This window comes from Thunnus maccoyii, chromosome 1, assembly GCF_910596095.1.
Source record: "Thunnus maccoyii chromosome 1, fThuMac1.1, whole genome shotgun sequence".
Taxonomy (NCBI): Eukaryota; Metazoa; Chordata; class Actinopteri; order Scombriformes; family Scombridae; genus Thunnus; species Thunnus maccoyii.
In genome coordinates this window covers 20,053,320-20,071,982 of record NC_056533.1, presented here as the reverse complement: position 1 = coordinate 20,071,982, position 18,663 = coordinate 20,053,320, and the positions used below count along the sequence as shown (strand labels likewise).

Sequence of the window (18,663 nt, the reverse complement as noted above, 5' to 3'; positions counted from 1 at the left end):
GTCTGCTACCTATAATCTGTCTTTGTCCTGCATTTCACTTGAGAAAATCTGCAACATCTCCATGAAATCTTTTTACGGTGCCTCAAAGCGCTCGCATTCTGCGCCCAGCTGTTTTAAATGTCCAAAATAAAGCAAGAGGTTTTTTTTCTCCTCCCTGCTGAGAGATGTGGAGCAACATTTTTTTGACCATCGCCCTCTTCTTGATAACAGATGGTATGCAGCATAAATCACTGGGATTATGGATTCCACCTATAGAGGACTATGTTCTTTACGACCAGGACATAACAAATGCTGTGATCCTGTAAGCTGCACCGCCCACCAACTTTCTGCGCATGTGATTGTGTAAATAAATGAAAAACAAATCCACAGTGGCGCAGTCCAATACCTATACAAGCTGCTGGCACATGTTAACATCAACACTGACAGCTGTAGGCGCACTGACCTCCTGTTAAAGGGGATAGAGGGTGTTGTATGTTGTACAGATTGTTAAGCGCTCGGGGGAAAATTTATGGTTTTGGCTGTAGAAATAAACATGTACTTTACTGTCAGATGGCAATGATGTTTAGCTCTTACAGTACTGAATAAAAGCGACAAATATCACAGTGACTTAAAGGAGACATGCTTTTTGTGTTTTTTTGTTGTTTATGTACAGCTATGAAGTTGGATATCTATGCTAAACATGGTCAAAGTTCCACAACTTGAGGTTAAAGTATGTAGAAATGCCGCCTGCATGCCAAAAACCAGGGCTTCAACCTGCTCTGAATGCTTTGTTTGCAAGTGGACAGCTCCCCGTCTGAAAAGTGAAATCAACGCAGAAGTGCCTTAAACCTGCATATTTTCTAATGGCCAGCAGGGGGCGACTCCACTGGTTGCAAAAAGAAGGCAGATTGTATAGAAGTCTATGAGAAAATGACCCTACTTCTCACCTGATTTATTACCTCAGTAAACACTTTCCTGATGAGTTCCTGGTCTCAGTTGCTAGTTTCAAATCTTCTTCAATACAGCGTGATGCTCATCTTGTAAATTATGGTCCCATTTAAAGTAAAATAAACAATGAAGCAGCATATGCTTTAGGGTGTGGCTACCTTGTGATTAACAAGTCGCTGCCCCAGCGTCAATGTTGATTATGTAACATAACCATGGCACAACCCCAGATTCACTGAGTATAGGCGTAGTTGCTGCTATTTCAGTTCATGAACGGTAACTAACATTTTGGTCACCTAAAAAAGTCTTGTTCAGTGTTTAGTTGTACTAAAAGACCCTCTAAGGAGTCGGATGTTCAGTTTTTCCGGTTAGTACATTTTGTTTGAATGGTTTTAGGCCTGTTTTTCGCTAGCGAAAATTAGCATTAGCATTATCACAGTTAACCATAGAATGTAAATGCACCGTGCTAACCAAGCTAGCAGCCTTCACTAGATTCAGCTCCACCCTCTTGTCTAAATATGGTCACTTCTGGCTCCAAAAATCAAAGATAGCAAAGGTGAAATCCAAGATGGCGATGGTCAAATTGCTAAAGTCGAGGCTTCAAAGTGGCAGTCCACACAGTCCAATGGGTGATGTCACGGTGACTATGTCCATATTTTTTTCCAGTCTATTTTTGTTTGTGATGTTTTTTTCTACCCTGACGTTGGCTTGTCGCGCATGATCATAAATGGCCGTCCATTCCATAACCCTGCTTGCTAATGTTGTTGCTAAGGTTTTTCCATGTTTTTTGTGTTGTCCACTCTCATATTTTGGATCACATTTTGGCTCAAACGTGTATGGATGTATTTGAGAAGTTGACATTTCAAGCAAGGAATGAGAAAAACTAGTGAAATCCCGCTACTATAGTTTGTTTCATGGTTTGTTGATGTAGCCTCCAGAGCTGGAGGATGTCTGTCAATGGTCAGCTTCCAAGAGCTCACCAATCAGAACAGAGTGGGCTCGTCAGGAGGGGGTCCTTAAAGAGACAGGAGCTAAAACGGCCTGTTTCAGACAGAGGCTGAACTGAAGGGCTGTGTGAAGGGTTAGTATAAGATGAATAAGGAGTTTTTTGAACTGTAAATCATGCAAAGAAATTCCAATAGAGCCCCAGCTCTGTGTGTGTGTGTGTGTGTGTCTATGAGTGTATGTGAGAGAGAGAGAGAGAGAGAGATAGAGAAAGAAAGAGAGAGAGGTTTATATCCTCACAAGTGAATGTGAACTGTGTGTAGATGCAGCAGTAGGGTCTCTGTGTGTGTAAGCAGCCTGGCCATGCAGGCGGGCGGGCAGGAGCGACATTTATCAGCCCTCTAAGTGGCTGTAGGAAAAGCAATGCTCGCTGGGATGCAGGCCCGTAGCCAGGACAAATTGAACCGGGGGGCATTCAGTTTTCACAGGGGGACCCCTCATATCAAGATAATGTTAAACAACGTGTGCTCTAATCCAAAAACACATTACAAACTTGTTAATTACACACTTTTAACAAAAAAAGGGTTCACTCGATGTCTACGTTAGAGCACATCACAGCGTAGCACGATGATTTTCTAATACAAACTTAATGAACAAAAACAAGAATGATAACAAATAACACTTGTTGACTTCTTGCTTATTCACGGAATATTTTGTGTGTATACCTCCAGGGGTTTCAGAGAATAATGCAATGAACAATGCATTGAGCATAAACGCCGCTGTGCATGATTGTAGCTCATGCACCATCTGTGGAGGCCCGTGCCACGGTGTCTTGCACAAGTATAAACAAAGCTTTAGAGGAGTTGCAGGGGACACATCTTGGCGTGGAATCTCCTGAGGACCCTCTCCTTCCATTCATTCAGACATTTGCTTGTGAGGTCTCTCTGTAAGGCCAGCTGCACCAGCTACACCTTGTGTGCTTGGTGCATGGACCAATGGTGGTCAGTGAAGACATTCCTCAAGACTAAGAATGAAGGTCTCTCACTTCCAAGATCATCTGGAGGCTGAAGCTGTGGTCCACTGACAGTCACACCCGATCCCCTGTGAACCGATGACAGCAGCAGGGCTAAAGTTGATGGTAGCTTGGTCTCCTGATGTGATTTCGTTCCCTCCTCCTCCCACAACAACCTTTCCTTCTTCTGCTTCTAAGCTGGACGTGTCTTTATTGTTTGTCAGTTGAATTTGCTTTAACAAATTTTTTTGGTATACATTGTATACATTTCACCATACATACTATTTGCTAATGCTAACTCCCAAAATTCTTTGAGTGGTGAGCTTAACCTTTAACCTTATGGGTCACCCTTAATCTTGCAGTTATGTGCGAGATTTGATGATTGATGGTCTTCCTCTTAAATTAGGCTGCTGCATCACAATTAAATTATGCACCAAAACAGCTTTTGTCTGCATAATCTCAAATGTAAGCAAAAATGCAAAACACACGCCATGGGGGCCCACTCCAATCTGGCCCCAAAGACCCCTGAAAGTTCCTGGCGTAATGTTTGTCAAGGTGGGCCCCGCTTTATTTTCTAATCTTTTTTGGCATTTTTTTCCTTTATAGAGGAATATTATAGGGTGATACAGAATTCAACAGCCAGTATTCAACATACGACAACACTGTATTTTTTGAGTTTTGAGGCTACATTGCATATTGTAAAATAGATATGCATGTAGTAAATTAACCATGCAGCAAACCTAAGGCAAGATAGTACTCCAGCAGAGGAAATATGTACAACTTGCAAAGAGAGTGAGAAAAATGCAAAGCTAAGCAGCATATTTATGCCCCAGAGCCTCCAGCAGGTAAGCAGCATGATCTCATAGAACACAAAAGGACAACAATTTGTTGCATGTCTGCATTTTTCTTTTTAATGACTTAGATATGACTTTATATCGTTAATTGATATCTTATGTTATGTTATCTTACTATATCTTATCTTATAATATCTTATTGTATTTTATTTGATCTTTTCTCTCTGTATCTTATCAGTTCAGCTGTGGTTCCTCTTCAGTGCAGTAAATATCAGAGACAGACTGAGAGAATGAGAGAGAGAACACAGGCAAACATACTCACTTTAGTGACAAATTTGTCACCTCCAAGTGAAATGTTTAATAGTCAAAATGTCCAATTAGACCACGTGCGTCGTGTGTGCGTGTGGGTGTAGGACTATATATATATGCACAGTTAACCACTCACCAGGTTTACTTGTGAAGCAAAGCAGCAGAATGAACCAAACACCTGGACTACTCTGGAAAAGTTAGTCGAGTGCAGAAGCTTTAAAGATAGGTGGGTGTTAAAAGCTTCTAGTGTTGGTGTTGTGAGTCTCGGAGGAGGTTCAGGAGGATCATGGAGGAACTGGCCAGGGAGAGCATCAGCCTGCTGGCTCGGTCTGCGTCCCATGCAGACCCTCCGCGGCTCGGTTCGTTTGGAGCAGTGTTCATCATGCTCAAGTCTGCGTTGGGAGCCGGACTGCTCAACTTCCCCTGGGCTTTCCAGAAGGCGGGAGGAGTGAAAACTGCCATCACTGTGGAGCTGGTGAGTACAGCATCAAACACCTGCAAGAATAACTTAACTCCTGTAGTGTTTAGAATAAATATTAGGTGCATCTAAACAGGCTTATGAACACTTCTTAATACTTTTCATTGAATAATTAGAAACTTAACTGTAAGTGATTTAACTGTACTGACCTTGCTGACCATGTGTCTTTAAAAATGTGTCTATTCATGAGGTTTTGGGAGTTTTGGCCTGCAACTGAGTAAGTGTGTATGCGCAGTATAGACTCACCACCCTGCTTTGTCTCCTTGGTGTGAAAGAGGCACATTTTTTTCACAGTTGAACTCTAATGAAGCTTCCAGTTAAGGTGAGGAACTTTCACTGCACTGCATCCACTAAAAATGCATGTGTGTCGTGGATGGATTACAGTAAGGACTTTCCGAGTAGACCTTGGGGCCCAAGAGGTTAGGGGGCCCCTAAACGAGAGTGTGCAGTAGGTTTGAAACAAATGAAGTCAGAAGGCTCAGTGTTTCAGTCTCTTTTTTTGTTTATTTTCCCTTCATAACACATCTGCACAGTGTGTACGTAGGTCACAGTAAGTCTACATTAAAATTAATAAGACAGTTTGGATGTTGGAGAGCAGAATAATCTTATAATTTGCATCACAGGTTTCTTTTGATGGTGTCCTGTAATGTTATGTGTCCTGTGTTGTGTATATGTGGCAAGAAGCATTAGAAAGAACCAGAGCTGAAACAATCAGTCCATTAATGATTTAATTGTCAGTCAGAAAATTATTCAGCTTATTCAACTGTTTTGATAATTAATTTACTTACTTTTAAGTAATTCTTAAAGGCAGAAACGCCAAACATTTCCCAGTTCCAGCTTTGCAAATGTTAATTATTCTTCTGTCACATTTAAATGAAATGGACTGTTGGAAATTGTGATCAGCATGTTCTACTATTTTCTGACATTTTATGGACCGAACCACTGAAAGATTAATTAAGATTTGACTTTGAGACTGATTTTGGCAATATTTGTTAGTTGCAACCCTAGAAAGAATTTTCTCTCTTTATCTCCAGTGTGAATGAAATCCTGAAGTTCAGCTTCAGTTTTCAGCCAAGAGCAATTTGCAGTTATGGCTCACCTTCAAAATGTCTCTAACAAAGATTCAATATGACAGCGAGCGACACATTTCTTGTGGCCAGGTCAGGCAGGAGGACGGAGGGGTCTCCTTGTCTCATAACCCACCCATGGTGTGTGTTCGTGTGCCAATGTCAGCCTGGTCTGAGGAAAGATTAGTGTTGAGTTTATCTCTTTTGTGCCCCTGCAGGTATCCCTGGTATTTCTCATCAGCGGTTTGGTCATCCTCGGCTATGCCTCGTCTGTCAGCAGACAGAAGACCTATCAGGACGTAGTGCGAGAGGTGTGTGGACGAGCTGTGGGCCAACTGTGCGAGGTCTGTTTCTGCTTCAACCTCTTCATGATATGTGTGGCCTTCCTGGTGGTGGTGCAGGACCAGCTGGAGAAACGTAAGTGCTGCTGAGTCAAACCAGAACATCCATGAATAACGTTACTTTTTTTAAGTGTGTCCAGTAAGTGTGTTGGACCTAATAACTTCAGAGAACAACCGAATATCAACATCAATGTTAATAACATCATGTGGATCATCTTATAGGCAGATCAGGTGCTGGGCTTCGGGTCTTTCCTTCCTCTGAGGCCCCCCAATCAATCACAAGGATCAGTTTAAAACATTGTGGATCAAAGCTGTATTATCTAAGTACAATCCTCAGGCCACTTGTGCGAGTTATGCCTCAGTTTTAACTTTAAACCAGTATAATTACAAGTCCAGGCAGCAGAAAAGGTTGAACAAGTGTTTATTTGAAGGTGTTTGATCACACTCATATCAACATCTTATACAAATAAAATTTTCACCTCAGACCAGTCCAGAATAATACCAAATATAATCATAATGTTAGCATAATCTGCTAATAATTCAGTACTGAAAATGTACATAAACTGCTGTATGAACTTCTATGTTATGACATCATAACATATAACATATGTAACATCAACATAAATAATTACCAATTAAAAAACCGACTCTAACAGTCCCCAGTGACTTCTAAAGAGAGAATGAACATAAACTGAATATAAACAATATCAGCATTTCATGAACATGAAGACCTTTAAACATGATGGAGAAAGAAAAAACAGTCCAGGGTGAATTATGAATAGATAAATAAAATAACATACATACATAAACAAAACTCGAACGTGTATTGATGATGGATATTTACACAAGTCTGGTCTGAAGAATAACATGTAAATAATCAATTTTGTACAGTTCTCAAAAAATGGATCCTTCTGGGTTCTCAAGTTGTATCAAGTTCTCTTCATTACATAAATATTTTAGTACCATCAAACTACCATCAAAGCCTTCGACAACACAGCGTATTTCTTTCTTCAACCATTTCTTAGTTATGGATTTCTTACAAGCCACCAACAGTATTGTCAACAAATATATTTATCCTTCTTCATCTATTCAGGTTCTTCCAACTTACTCAGGTACATCAGCTCAAAACTAATAGTTCTGGTTTGAGAGACAGTTTTCAGGAAGCTGTGAAACTCCACAATATATGAAACGATCGCCCTCCGTTTCCCATTTTATTTTAGCGTTGAATGTGTTCTCTATGTTAAGTTGCTGGAGGTTTTTCATCATCATCCTCATCGTTGCGTTGGTGATGCTTCATACCATCTGTTAATCATCTCGCAGCATTTGTCTGTTTACAGTCAGTGTTGTTTTTTAGAAGCTCAACGGTGTTTTGAGTCTTTTCATGCTGTTAAAGTACCTGACTGAGTTTGTGAATAATTTATCAGCCACTTCCCATATCAAAAAATTAATCTCTTTCAGGCCACAAATCATCCGCACTTTAATTTTCATTCTAGCCAGTAGTAGGGTAAACATGTGGCTGGAAACAGTAACACAACCCCCTTTTTCATTTTTCCTTTGTCATTTTGTCCATCTGAAACCATTCAAATCCCTTTTAATGTTTTTGCTCTGTTCCAATTTTAAACAGAGCATTTGATTGGATTTACAAACACACCCAAAAAAACCTCCAAAAACCCATTTGATCAGAAATTCGCAGATGGGCTCAGAGCACTTACTGAGATTTCCTGAAGGACAAAATGCCTTATGCACGTACACAGGAATGCTCTGTTTCTCATTATTCTTTATGTTCATCTGCCAGCATGAAAGCATTTTTCTTGCAGCATTAAAAAACACAAACCAGACTGTTAAGCAGGATGTAAATCTAAAATGCCTTATAGATTTTGGTTATGGATATTTATGTGCATATTTTTCATATTTTCTTCATGGTGCAACAGATAAATACTCTATTCAACTCTGCTTTTGTTTGTCCAGTGTGTATTTCTTTATATGAGACGGTGACAGGGTCGAGTGAGGGAGAAATGCCGTATCACTGGTACACCGACCAGCGATTTGCCCTCTTCATCATGTGTCTCATCATCATCCTACCGTTGTCCATCCCCAAAGAAATCGGCATCCAGAAATACACAAGGTACATGACACTTTATCTGCAGTCTGACCGGCATCCTGCTGAGTGTAAATTCATCTGTGCTTTAACTCTCTTCTCCTCTCATCAGTGTGTTGGGGACGCTGGCTGCTACATATCTGTGTGTGGCGGTGATTGTCAAATATTACCTGATGGAGAGCCACACTGCCATAATAACTCCAGAGCACAGCCAAGGGTCAGTGACGGTGATTTTTAATGGATGCATCATAATTTAAGTGCTTTTACAAAATTTATGCAGTTGTTGTTGTTAAAATCTGTGTGTTCTGTGTCTTTCAGTGTAAGTTCGTGGGCATCGATGTTCAGTGTTGTGCCAACCATCTGCTTTGGCTTCCAGGTAGGATCATATCATCTTCAGGCTGGTTTTGGGTTTAAAAGTTCTTAATGTCACACGTTGCCTTCAAGTGGAACTCATGAGGTTGTTTTAGATGTGACAATTTACAGACAATATGCTTGACATTCAAGTAGTTTAAGTCTAGAGAACGCTGTTGCTAAGCGGCTCACAAAAAATATGGACATTGCTTTGTTCCCATTTCAAAAGAAATGAGAAAATTATAAACAATTAAAGTAATTAATATCAAAATAAAAAAAAAATTCCCATGGACATTTTAAAATATGTTCTTGTACTGTTAATCACGACTTTTGTGTCAGATCTATCAGAAAATTTCCACCCCTGAAGTTGTGAATAATATTGTTCAAATGGAGTCATCTTGTGAAGACAACAAAACACCACTTCAAGGCAGCATTTCTGGGGAATTGTTATATTTTTCTCACTTACCAAGAGGCATTGATGCCTTTATTATGTCTTTGCTTATACACTAACAGTAAGTTGCATGTCTATGGAACAAGGTGCCAAAAAGCAGAGAAATACTCATTTTAAACTTCTGCAAGGATGAAATGCTGGCCTAACTTTATGAAAAGGTATAATTTCTGTATTTATAAAGTTGCTAATTTGACTATTAAATAAGCAAAGACCTTAATATACCTCTGGACACTTCATGTTTAAATCAACTCAACACAGTGTATTTTTAACCTTTATTTATTCAGGGAGGTTCCACTGAGAGCGACACTTACTTTTGCAGGAACTTCCTGTTCAAACTCACACAGTTATACACTTTTATACTTGGAAGCTGCTCAGTTCAACTAATCAGCAGCTCCAGTAGAGGGGCAGCAAGCTGCGCTGGTTGACATTCCCCACCCAGATTTATCCTGCCAGTCTGAGGATTGAACCAGCAGTCACATGCAAGCATCTCTAAGCTTCAGTCCACCACTGCCCCACTGGTGGTGTGATCAGCCATGACAGATGAATAAGAATATGAATAGTTTGTGAACAATAGTTACATATGGAGTTAAATCAACTGTTGCTACCTTAGATATATGTATGTTTGTATTGAGGTAAACAAATTTAACGTCATTGTTCAACAGATTCTCAAACTCCAAGCAGAGAAGAAAGAATGACTCTCAGTAGGAAGTGTCCCATTAACTGGTGTGCCTTTGTGTGTGTGTGTGTGTGTGTGTGTGTGTGTGTGTGTGTGTGTGATTGCAGTGCCATGAAGCCTGTATAGCAATCTACAGCAGCATGGAGAACCAGAAGCTCTCCCACTGGGTGGTCATCTCTGTGGTCTCCATGTTTTTCTGTTTGCTCATCTACACTCTCACCGGTGAGTCGACCTCTACAGCATCAACCTCGGTGCTTAATGGGTTCACCTGAAAGCTGATAACCATGTCCGCTCTCTCCATTGCCAGGTGTGTACGGCTTCATGACTTTCGGGCGAGATGTTGCTTCAGATATTTTGATGTCATATCCAGGAAATGATGTGGTCATGATCATTTCCAGACTACTTTTTGGAATATCGATTATTACCATCTATCCTATTATTCTTCTTCTGGGGAGGTAAGTGACACCAGAGTGCACATGTAAGCACAGAACTCATAAGGTTAAGTTGTGTCATATCATTTGTGAGTTTATGTGTGTGTTTTAAACTCTGTGTGTGTCAAACAGATCTGTCATCCTGAACCTGATGCTGCGTGTCCAAAGGCGTCGTTGGGGAATCGTCACTCACTCCTTTGAGAGTCGCTGCAGAGTGGTCCTCACTGTGATCTGGATCACCATCACTCTGCTCATTGCCATGTTTGTCCCCGACATGGGAGAGGTCATCAGTGTCATAGGAGGAATCAGTGCCTTCTTCATCTTTATCTTTCCTGGTATGAAACCAATCATAATTTGAAGAAACGGATATTTTTGGGTTTATTTTGCCCTTATTTGAAAGCGGACGGTAGAAATGCAACAATGGTCCCCAGACAGATTTGAACAAAACATCCTATCTTTAATATGTGTATCTATGTTTGTTACCACATAATCACATATGTATGGACAATAAGTTAGAGCTGCAATGTTTAGTCGATTAATCGATTCGTCAACAATCAACAGAAAATTAATGGCCAAATATTTTGATAATTGAATAATAATTTTGAGTCCAAATCCCCTGATTCCAGCTCTCAAATATGAATATTTTTCTGGTTTCTTTAGTCTTCTGTGACAATAAACTGAATATCTTTGTGTTGTGGACTGTTGGTTGGGACAAAACTAGACATTTGAAGACGTCACTTTGGGGTTTGGGAAACAGTGCAAGACATTTTTCACCATTTGCTGACATTTTATAGACCAAACAACTAATTCATTAATTGAGAAAATAATCAACAGATAAATTGATAATAAAATTAATCAGTAGTTGCAGCACTACCGATTATATATTTGTTCCATCTTATTATTAGCTTGTCAGTCACCAGTAAAGCACTTTAAATTGCACTTATCTGTATGAAAGACTATACAAATAAAGTGATTGAGGCCATGTTCTTGACTCAGTGAAGTAAATCTGGTAATTGTTTGTCTATCTTGTGTTGCAGGTCTTTGCTTAGTGTTCACAATGCAAACTGAAACTGTGACTCCCAGAGTCAGGTGAGTCATACTGTGTGTGCAGGAAATTATGATTTTTAAAAAAATTAAACCATAAATGAGTTAGCAGAGAGGAGAAAAAAACCTGCTGCTGGTCATATAAACACAACAATGAGGACTGCAGAGTAATAAGTACTGAACTAATGTTACAAGTCATCAGTGCACAGCAAGTTGCTCCTCTTAGTCAGGCGAGTCCACAACGTCCTCCTGTGTCAGGATTGCATCGTCTCCCAAGTATGAAAGACAAGAGGCCCATGTTTTGTAGAGCTGAAATGGCTCGTCCTTCAACAAAAAAAGCTTCTATGGGCCAAAATAGATTTGATCCATTGTGTTGTAAAAGGAGGATGTTGGGATATATCATGAATGATCATTAATTAATGTTATGCAGAAGATTCATATTGTTGCCTAATTATTTATTGTCCAAAGTTGTTTTTTTTCCTCCTCACTGTTGTCTGTACTCATCTTTCTATTGGTGTAACTGATCTCCTGCTTCTCTCATTTGCAGGGTGATTTTAACAGTTTGGGGAATCATAACCGTCGTTGTTGGAGCCTTCATCTTCGGACAGAGCACAACCATTGCTATCATGGAGCTTCTACACAAATTCTGAAATTCACCACTGTTATCTGCAGCAGCAGCTTTACTGTGACTTCAGAGCGTTTCCTGACGCTCTTCTGTTTTGCACATCTGAATGTTGCATTTGTAAAAGTGGTTTTTAGTTGTAAATGTGATGCTCATCAAGGTCGTCCACGGCCTGGATATAAAATGTGTTTGTTATGTGAGACTGTTATATTTGATGCATGAATAGTGGATTTAAATTGATTATTAGTCAGTTATTACTGTACCAACATATATTGTTAAGTGTCTTATTAAGTATGTATAGCAAAAAATGTTTGAATGTATGTTTCTGTTTTATTGTTTTATTTTGTATGTCAATAATATATTAAATGAGAAATCACAAAATGTTGGCTGTTTGAGTCTTTATGTGTGCTTGCAAATCACTGCCAGGGGGCAGTATTGCACCATTTAGGAATTATTTATTTATCTGTGTGGTTATTCATTTGTAGTAATACATACACACACATGAGAGGAAGAAGGACCCCTAAACTGACACAAATTAGACCACAGACCCCAATCTGATAAGATTTTTGCTTTTAGATGTTTTATTACAGAAAGTGTATGTAACCATGGACCAAAATAGTCATACATTCAGTCATTGCGTTACTTATAAATTGAATTATAGTGAAAATAAATTATTCCCCCTTTTGCTGGGGACCTCTCGGAACCCCCTCAAGCACCAATGGGGGTCCCTGGACCCCACTTAGAGAACTACTGGTCTAAGGGATTGTTTTGACACCGGAGTGCCACATCTATGTAAACTGCGTAAGAGAGTATACTCTTTTACCAGAAAACAGATGGATTCATTGTCCTTGAAATGCATGTTTACATTTCCCAGATGATAAAATGACTGAATCACTACGTTCATTTTCCTTCAAATGCACGATTCTTATCATTTCTCTGCACCATCTCCTCTGTTTTTCCACTGACCTCCACATGGCCTGAATCACATCAATGATATAAATCTGCCGCTTTCACTGATCACAGAGCGATGGTTGAGGTATGCTGAATATTACTGTTTATTGTTTATTGACTTTAAGCTTAAATGAGTTATGGCACACTGCCTGTGAGTGTGCGTGTGCTCACACGTGTGTTAATGTATGAGTGAATGATGATTTACAGTAAATCCAGAAATTGTATGTGTGCCTGGAGGGGTCTGCTTAAAAGCAACATATCAACCACGTTAACTTCACAGAAATGCAGAAGGCCTACAGACTTATCTGTCTGAACACACACAATGAATATATTCTTCATTCAAAAATAGACCATCTAGAAACACACAGTGGCTCCTTATCAGGCTTCAGTTATGTAATAGGTTTTTTTTTCATCTCGTGCGGTATTAATGTCCTTAAGGGAAAACCTCAAACTGTGATACTCTACTTGTGTTTAGCCCAGGGGATTATATTTCATCCTGCTGGCCGAATGACGAAATCCACTAAATGCAGCAAAAAAAAAAAATCTTTGAAAATCACACAAACATAAACTCCTTCTTGAATCCTACAGCTGCAGTCTCTGTAAACTTGCCCACACATTTGTAAGGGAGAAGTCCAGAGAAAACACAACTACAGAGTTTAGCACTTCAGTTGTCTTTGTTTGACCCCTTTCAGGAGAAATACCCTATCTCAGCTGGAACTCCTCCACAGCCCTTGTGTCGTACCAAAGAAGAAGAAAATAAAAAAGACTAAGAGTCTTTACCTTGCTCACAATTACAGGGTTAAAGGACAGGTTCACAATTTTTCAAATTTGTCTTAAAACAACAGTCAGGTGTCCATATGAACACTGAAAGAGGTTTTCCTCGCTGTAATCATTCCTCCTGTTCATACTGGCTGTTAAAAGATCCCCTTCAAATGCACTTTTAATGTAAGTGATGGGGGCCAAAATCCACAGTGTGTCCACACAGTCATTTTGTGACAAAATGCATTTAAAAGTTTACCTGAAGCTTATATGAGGCTTCAGCAGTCTGAGTTAGTCATATCAAGTAGATATCTGACACATGTATGGCCTTTTTAGCATCAAATTCCCTGTTTGTGTTTCCTCGGACAGTGTTTCCCTGTTGAGCGGTGATGGAAGCATAGTAACAAAAAGAGGGACTTTGGCACTAAAAAGACTGTAAAGTCGAAAGATATCTACTTGATTTTACTCATTTGTACGGTTGAAGCTTCATATTAGCTTCAAATAAACTTTTAAATATTTTTTTGCACAGAAGGAGGCTTGTGGATTTTGGCCCGCATCACTTATCTTACTTTAGTGTGTTAGATAACATTTGCTAATTAGCACTGAACACAAAGTACAACTGAGGTTGATGGGAATGTCATTAGTTTACAAACGGCTGCACGCATGATGTCTACCTTAATAAAATTTAAAAAACAAACATATAGACATATTGTTTGTAAGCTGTTTCATTGTGTTATCTAGTAATAATTGTATTGTCTGTTAATATTTGATATAGAAAAAAGTGAATGGTGGACCCATTTAAAGAATCCCACATTTCCCTGTGGTGAATTGGTTTCTGCCTTCTTTCTAGGTCTAATACTGGATGCTCACTGCTTTTTTGATTAACTTACCAGGTGCAATGCTAATTACCTTGAGGGGAATCACCTGTGTGTGTGCTACTTAAAAGGCAGCTATATGTGAAGGCTAGATGCCCAAAAACGTTTTGTCTTTTGTAAATAAATTGATCTCTTGTCATTCAGTGTGATCTAATGTAATTAGTTTAGGTGTTTAGGTCATAAAACAAAGTACTGGACAAATTTAATTAATTAATTTTGACCTGATGATGGTGCTAGATGAAAAGTTAAGGGATCACTGTGTCTGTGCAAAATGTCATGGTGATCTATACCATAGTTGTTGAGACATTTCACCAAAAACCACAAATGGTGGCGCTACAGGAAAAGTCCAGAGATCAGCGAAGTCAGTAGTATCCATCATCTGGGAGCCCTGAACGTCTGCACAAGATTTGGTGCCAATTCATTAAGTAGATGTTGAGATATTTCACTGAGTAAGTGAAAACTTTGATGTGCTGGTGGTGCTAAATGAACAGTCAGAGGATAATGAATGTAATTGGGATTCATTCTCTGGGAGCTATCAATATCTGTACAAAATGTCACGTCAATTAATTTAATAGTTGTTGAGATATTTCAATCTAGACAAAAATGGTGAACTGACTGACCGATGGACTGGCAGACGTTGCCATGCCTGGAGCCACATTGTTAAAGCGTGACTGAAAACCATCCATTATTCTGTGCATTAGATTATCTTTTCATTTTCCTTTGCCTCTGGAAAATAATATCCAGTCCTCATTATTATGCTGTCCCCTGTAACTACTTTGCTATTGAAAGATTACTTGTAATGTAGGCCTCTCGTACTGCTAATTAATGAAATGGCGATTTGTAGCGACGTCCCTTTTAAACACTTAATTGTTCCTGATAAGAGCATCAGCAAAAGGCTTGAATGAAAACGGATGGCTGCGTGTTATTTCTGTTACTGTGTGTGTGTGTGTGTGTGTGTGTGTGTGTGTGTGTGTGTGTCACACTGATTGAAATCTTCCTGTCAAGTTCTTTTGTTTTCAAAATGGAAAAAAGAACTTTTCTTCTCCTGTTTGATTTGGAGATAACTGGTTTTATAACACTGTCTGTGTATTTATGATTTTTATCTCCACACCAAACAAGAAGAGGATTGTTTCTGTACCGCTGTTCTGGCTGCAAGCGTCCAATGATGTTCTGTATGTATGACAAGAATTTGTGTCTGTACAACCTTGTTTTCTATGCATGAAGGTTATAACCACTAGGCTGAGATCATCATGATGAAGATAACATGCGTCCATCACTTTGCTGCTCTGCCTTTATTGAAGTGGTGACAGCGGATCTTTGACCTCCGGGTCAAACTCTGCGGGATAATTGTTGCAGTGGCAATGAGCTCAGGTGAAGGAGAGGCCTCTGTCACCTTGTGTGTGTGCAGCAGATCAGGATGACATTAAATCCTATATGTGATACTGAGAGTGCACTAATGTTTTTCCTGATGACACCAGTCTTTAAATGTTTTAACAGTGTATCCACAGTAGCACACAATGGATTTGGATTTATTTATAGACAAAATATATAATGCGAACAAGCCATAAACACAAAAAAACTATTTAATTAAATGCTGGCAAATAATTTCATTAATAAATATCTGGTCTTTCTTTCTGGTCTGATGGAATTTCAATTTTGATGTAACAGATGTTTGATTTAGCTGACATTGGAAATTGAAATTTCTGTAAAATGTGTGTGAAAATAACTTTAAATCATGAAGAATCTGAAAAACATAACAGATTGTGGGCCAGCTAATGAGGATCTTTCCTGCTGATACATTTGCGTCTTAAGAAAACAGTCGTTTCTCAAGACAAAGCTGTGAGACTACTGATACCGACTGAAACCAAACATAAGCAGGAGATTTGTCAGATCTACAAAGCTCCAGAAACTTTATAAATTACATTCACCACAGTCGCTGGATAGGGTGTATGCACAGATAGACAAAGAAACATGATGCAGACTTAATGCTATCACTGCATTCACAAGGGATATGAGATTATGAATAACAATGAAGGGTATATAAACAGCAGCAAGACTGCATAATAAATTTGTCCTCCATTTCATGCGCAATTAGGCTTCACTCACCCACTTTCCTTTATCTCTCCATCTAATTCCAGCATCATAGTCATGACTGCAGTATTCAATTGTGTTGCTAGAAAATGCATCCTGACAAAAAACATAATGAAATGTTTAAAAATGGGGACCACAGTAAAAGATTTTTGGCTTTTGTCCTTTTTAATCTAATCGCACACACACAAAAAAACAATTTTCAAATGTCTGCATTGAATAACATGATCTATAATTAACTCAGAGGCTTTCAGTAAATAAAAGAATGTTACAGCTGTCAAGGGGTGAAGTAAATTATGCTAAATCCACTTATGTTAATACATAAGGAGTGAATGCAATGTGCAGTGTAGCCATTGCATCAGCATTGACAGCAGATACTAGTTAAAGCTGAGATCATCTTGTCTGAATTGTCACAGTGACCTCTGGTTCCTCTGGTTCAGGAGACAAATCATCAAAAGACACAAGATGAGTCTTCACTCTGGCCTGATTTAAACATGTTTAATTATGAATTTCACTCTGATAATGACTGTATGTGTCCAGTACCAAATAGCAGACAGATTATAACAATAGGTCTAATAATTATGTGTAATGCGATAGGTTGCGCTCATAGAGACAAACCCACAGCTAGGGATCTGCAGAGGGCCCACTATTTGTATTTGTATCTGTATTTGTTGAGGCAGCAAAATTATTTGTATTTGTATTTGAATAAAAGTGGAGAGAGGCTTAAAAATCCTGTATTTGTTTTTATTATGCTTTTAATTTTAGAAATTTCCCCACACTGGGTCTCAAACTGGAGTCTCCCAGATCATAGATGACCGCGCTGACTACTGAGCTAAAACTTAACTCATCGCCTCATTGCAGACAGACCTCTACTTCTTTATGCACCCATAACACAGAGACAGGACAGCATGCAATGTGTAGGGAAGAACTTCAAAGGTGATTCTTACTTTGCACTTTTCATTTATTGCTTATTTTTTACAACCCAACTTTGTGGAAAGGAGAAGGGGAACAGCAGGTTAAGGAGAGTCCCTTGAGAGCTCTTTGTGTGTGTCAGTAGCTCAGCTTTATCTCTGGGGAACACCCCAAACTGTGGGAGTGATGTCCAAATAAAGAAATGTGCGTCATGTGGCAGGTGGATGTGACTCCCCCCGTTGAGACCTGCTGATAGATGTAACAGCAGAGCAGAGGAGAGAGACTGAGATAGCATTATAACCGACCTGCGCACTGGTATTTGACATGTTTTTTTCCTTCCCAAAAACAAATAATTTAAAAAATATTTGTATGAAACAAATATTCATTAAAAAAAACGCTATTTGTGCCTTGCCAAATAACGCATTTGTATTCGGGCACACCCCTACCCAGCAGCACATTTGACTCTCATTTGACTCTGCAGTTCTCCTCAGCTGTACAGAGTTTTAGCATCTCTCAGCTCATTGTTTTGGTTTTTTGCCAAAACTTTACTGTTTTGGTCCAGTCACACCATGCTCATTAATTTCTTCCTGGAGCAGGTTGCTGTTAAGAGTAAAAAGTTCTAATAAACACTCTGTTTGCTGTCTCCCCAGCATCAAATGGCAGACAGAAGTTATAGTGACTAGCTGGTGAGGAAATTCTGACATCTAGCAGCTAAAGGGTCTCATATTTTACTCAGGATTTGATGGAGACCAAAAGAGAGTAGGATAATAATGTTGGTTTGTCTTCCCAGACAGTTGGTTGCACCTTTATCAGGTGATCATATGTCAACACTCTGTGTCTGTCATCTTGTTTTGGAGTTATTCTGCCCCCAAGTGCAGCTTTAATTTAAGAAATTGTAATGACTTGACGATTCAAACTACACAACTGTTCATTTTTCTTAAATGATTAAAGCAAACTATGTGTCTACGTTTTTCTGAGAAGCAACATTTTGTAGTCATGCAAGGAATGACTGTCCTCTCTTAGGACATGTGAAGCCGTTATATCCTCCTCCATATCCTGTCAAAAACAAAGAAAAGATAGAAGATGTTTCCGGATGTATAAAATACACAATGTCAATGTCAAACCCTTTGAAGTGCAAAGAACATTGCAGTGTTACCTAAACTACAGTCAGTCTGAAGGGCATGTATGAGTTACATTTTAGCGATCACATGTAGTTTTTCAGTGCACAGGATGGTGTCGCTGGCTCTGGGGTTGTTAATGGAGACCTGAGTGAGCTGGAGTGGCTGCCCTTTAGGAATAACATACCACATATGAGTATGGGTGCTGTCTCTCTTCCTATTTGCAGAGCACATTTAATTTTTTTCACAGTCGCACATGACCTTTAAAACCCCAATCTCCTTAATATCAACTGTGATATACAGTGTACATAGTATTTGAATATTGTAAACTCTGTAGAGCTTTCTATGTCACCTAAGGGCCTGTTTGATGTTTTTCTACATGACTACACACATTTAAAATGATTATGTTAGAAATAG

At 39.2% G+C, this 18,663-nt stretch overlaps 1 protein-coding gene across 2 annotated transcripts; it reads left to right on the top strand.

Moving 5' to 3' along the window:
• Window positions 1-1,444: 1,444 nt before the first annotated feature.
• On the top strand, window positions 1,445-11,881 carry slc38a8b (solute carrier family 38 member 8b). 2 transcript variants are annotated; one of them, XM_042411744.1, is made up of 11 exons: window positions 1,445-1,564; window positions 2,601-4,459; window positions 5,748-5,946; window positions 7,839-7,995; window positions 8,081-8,185; window positions 8,287-8,344; window positions 9,554-9,668; window positions 9,754-9,901; window positions 10,010-10,212; window positions 10,915-10,966; window positions 11,469-11,881. In XM_042411744.1, the coding sequence occupies exons 2-11, from the start codon at window positions 4,271-4,273 to the stop codon at window positions 11,569-11,571; spliced, it is 1,329 nt and encodes a 442-aa protein (XP_042267678.1). In that variant the 5' UTR covers window positions 1,445-1,564; window positions 2,601-4,270; the 3' UTR covers window positions 11,572-11,881. The 2 variants fall into 2 exon arrangements, with proteins under 2 accessions (XP_042267678.1, XP_042267754.1); XM_042411820.1 differs by having other exon boundaries at window positions 1,445-3,726; window positions 3,914-4,459.
• The last annotated feature ends 6,782 nt before the right edge of the window (window positions 11,882-18,663 follow it).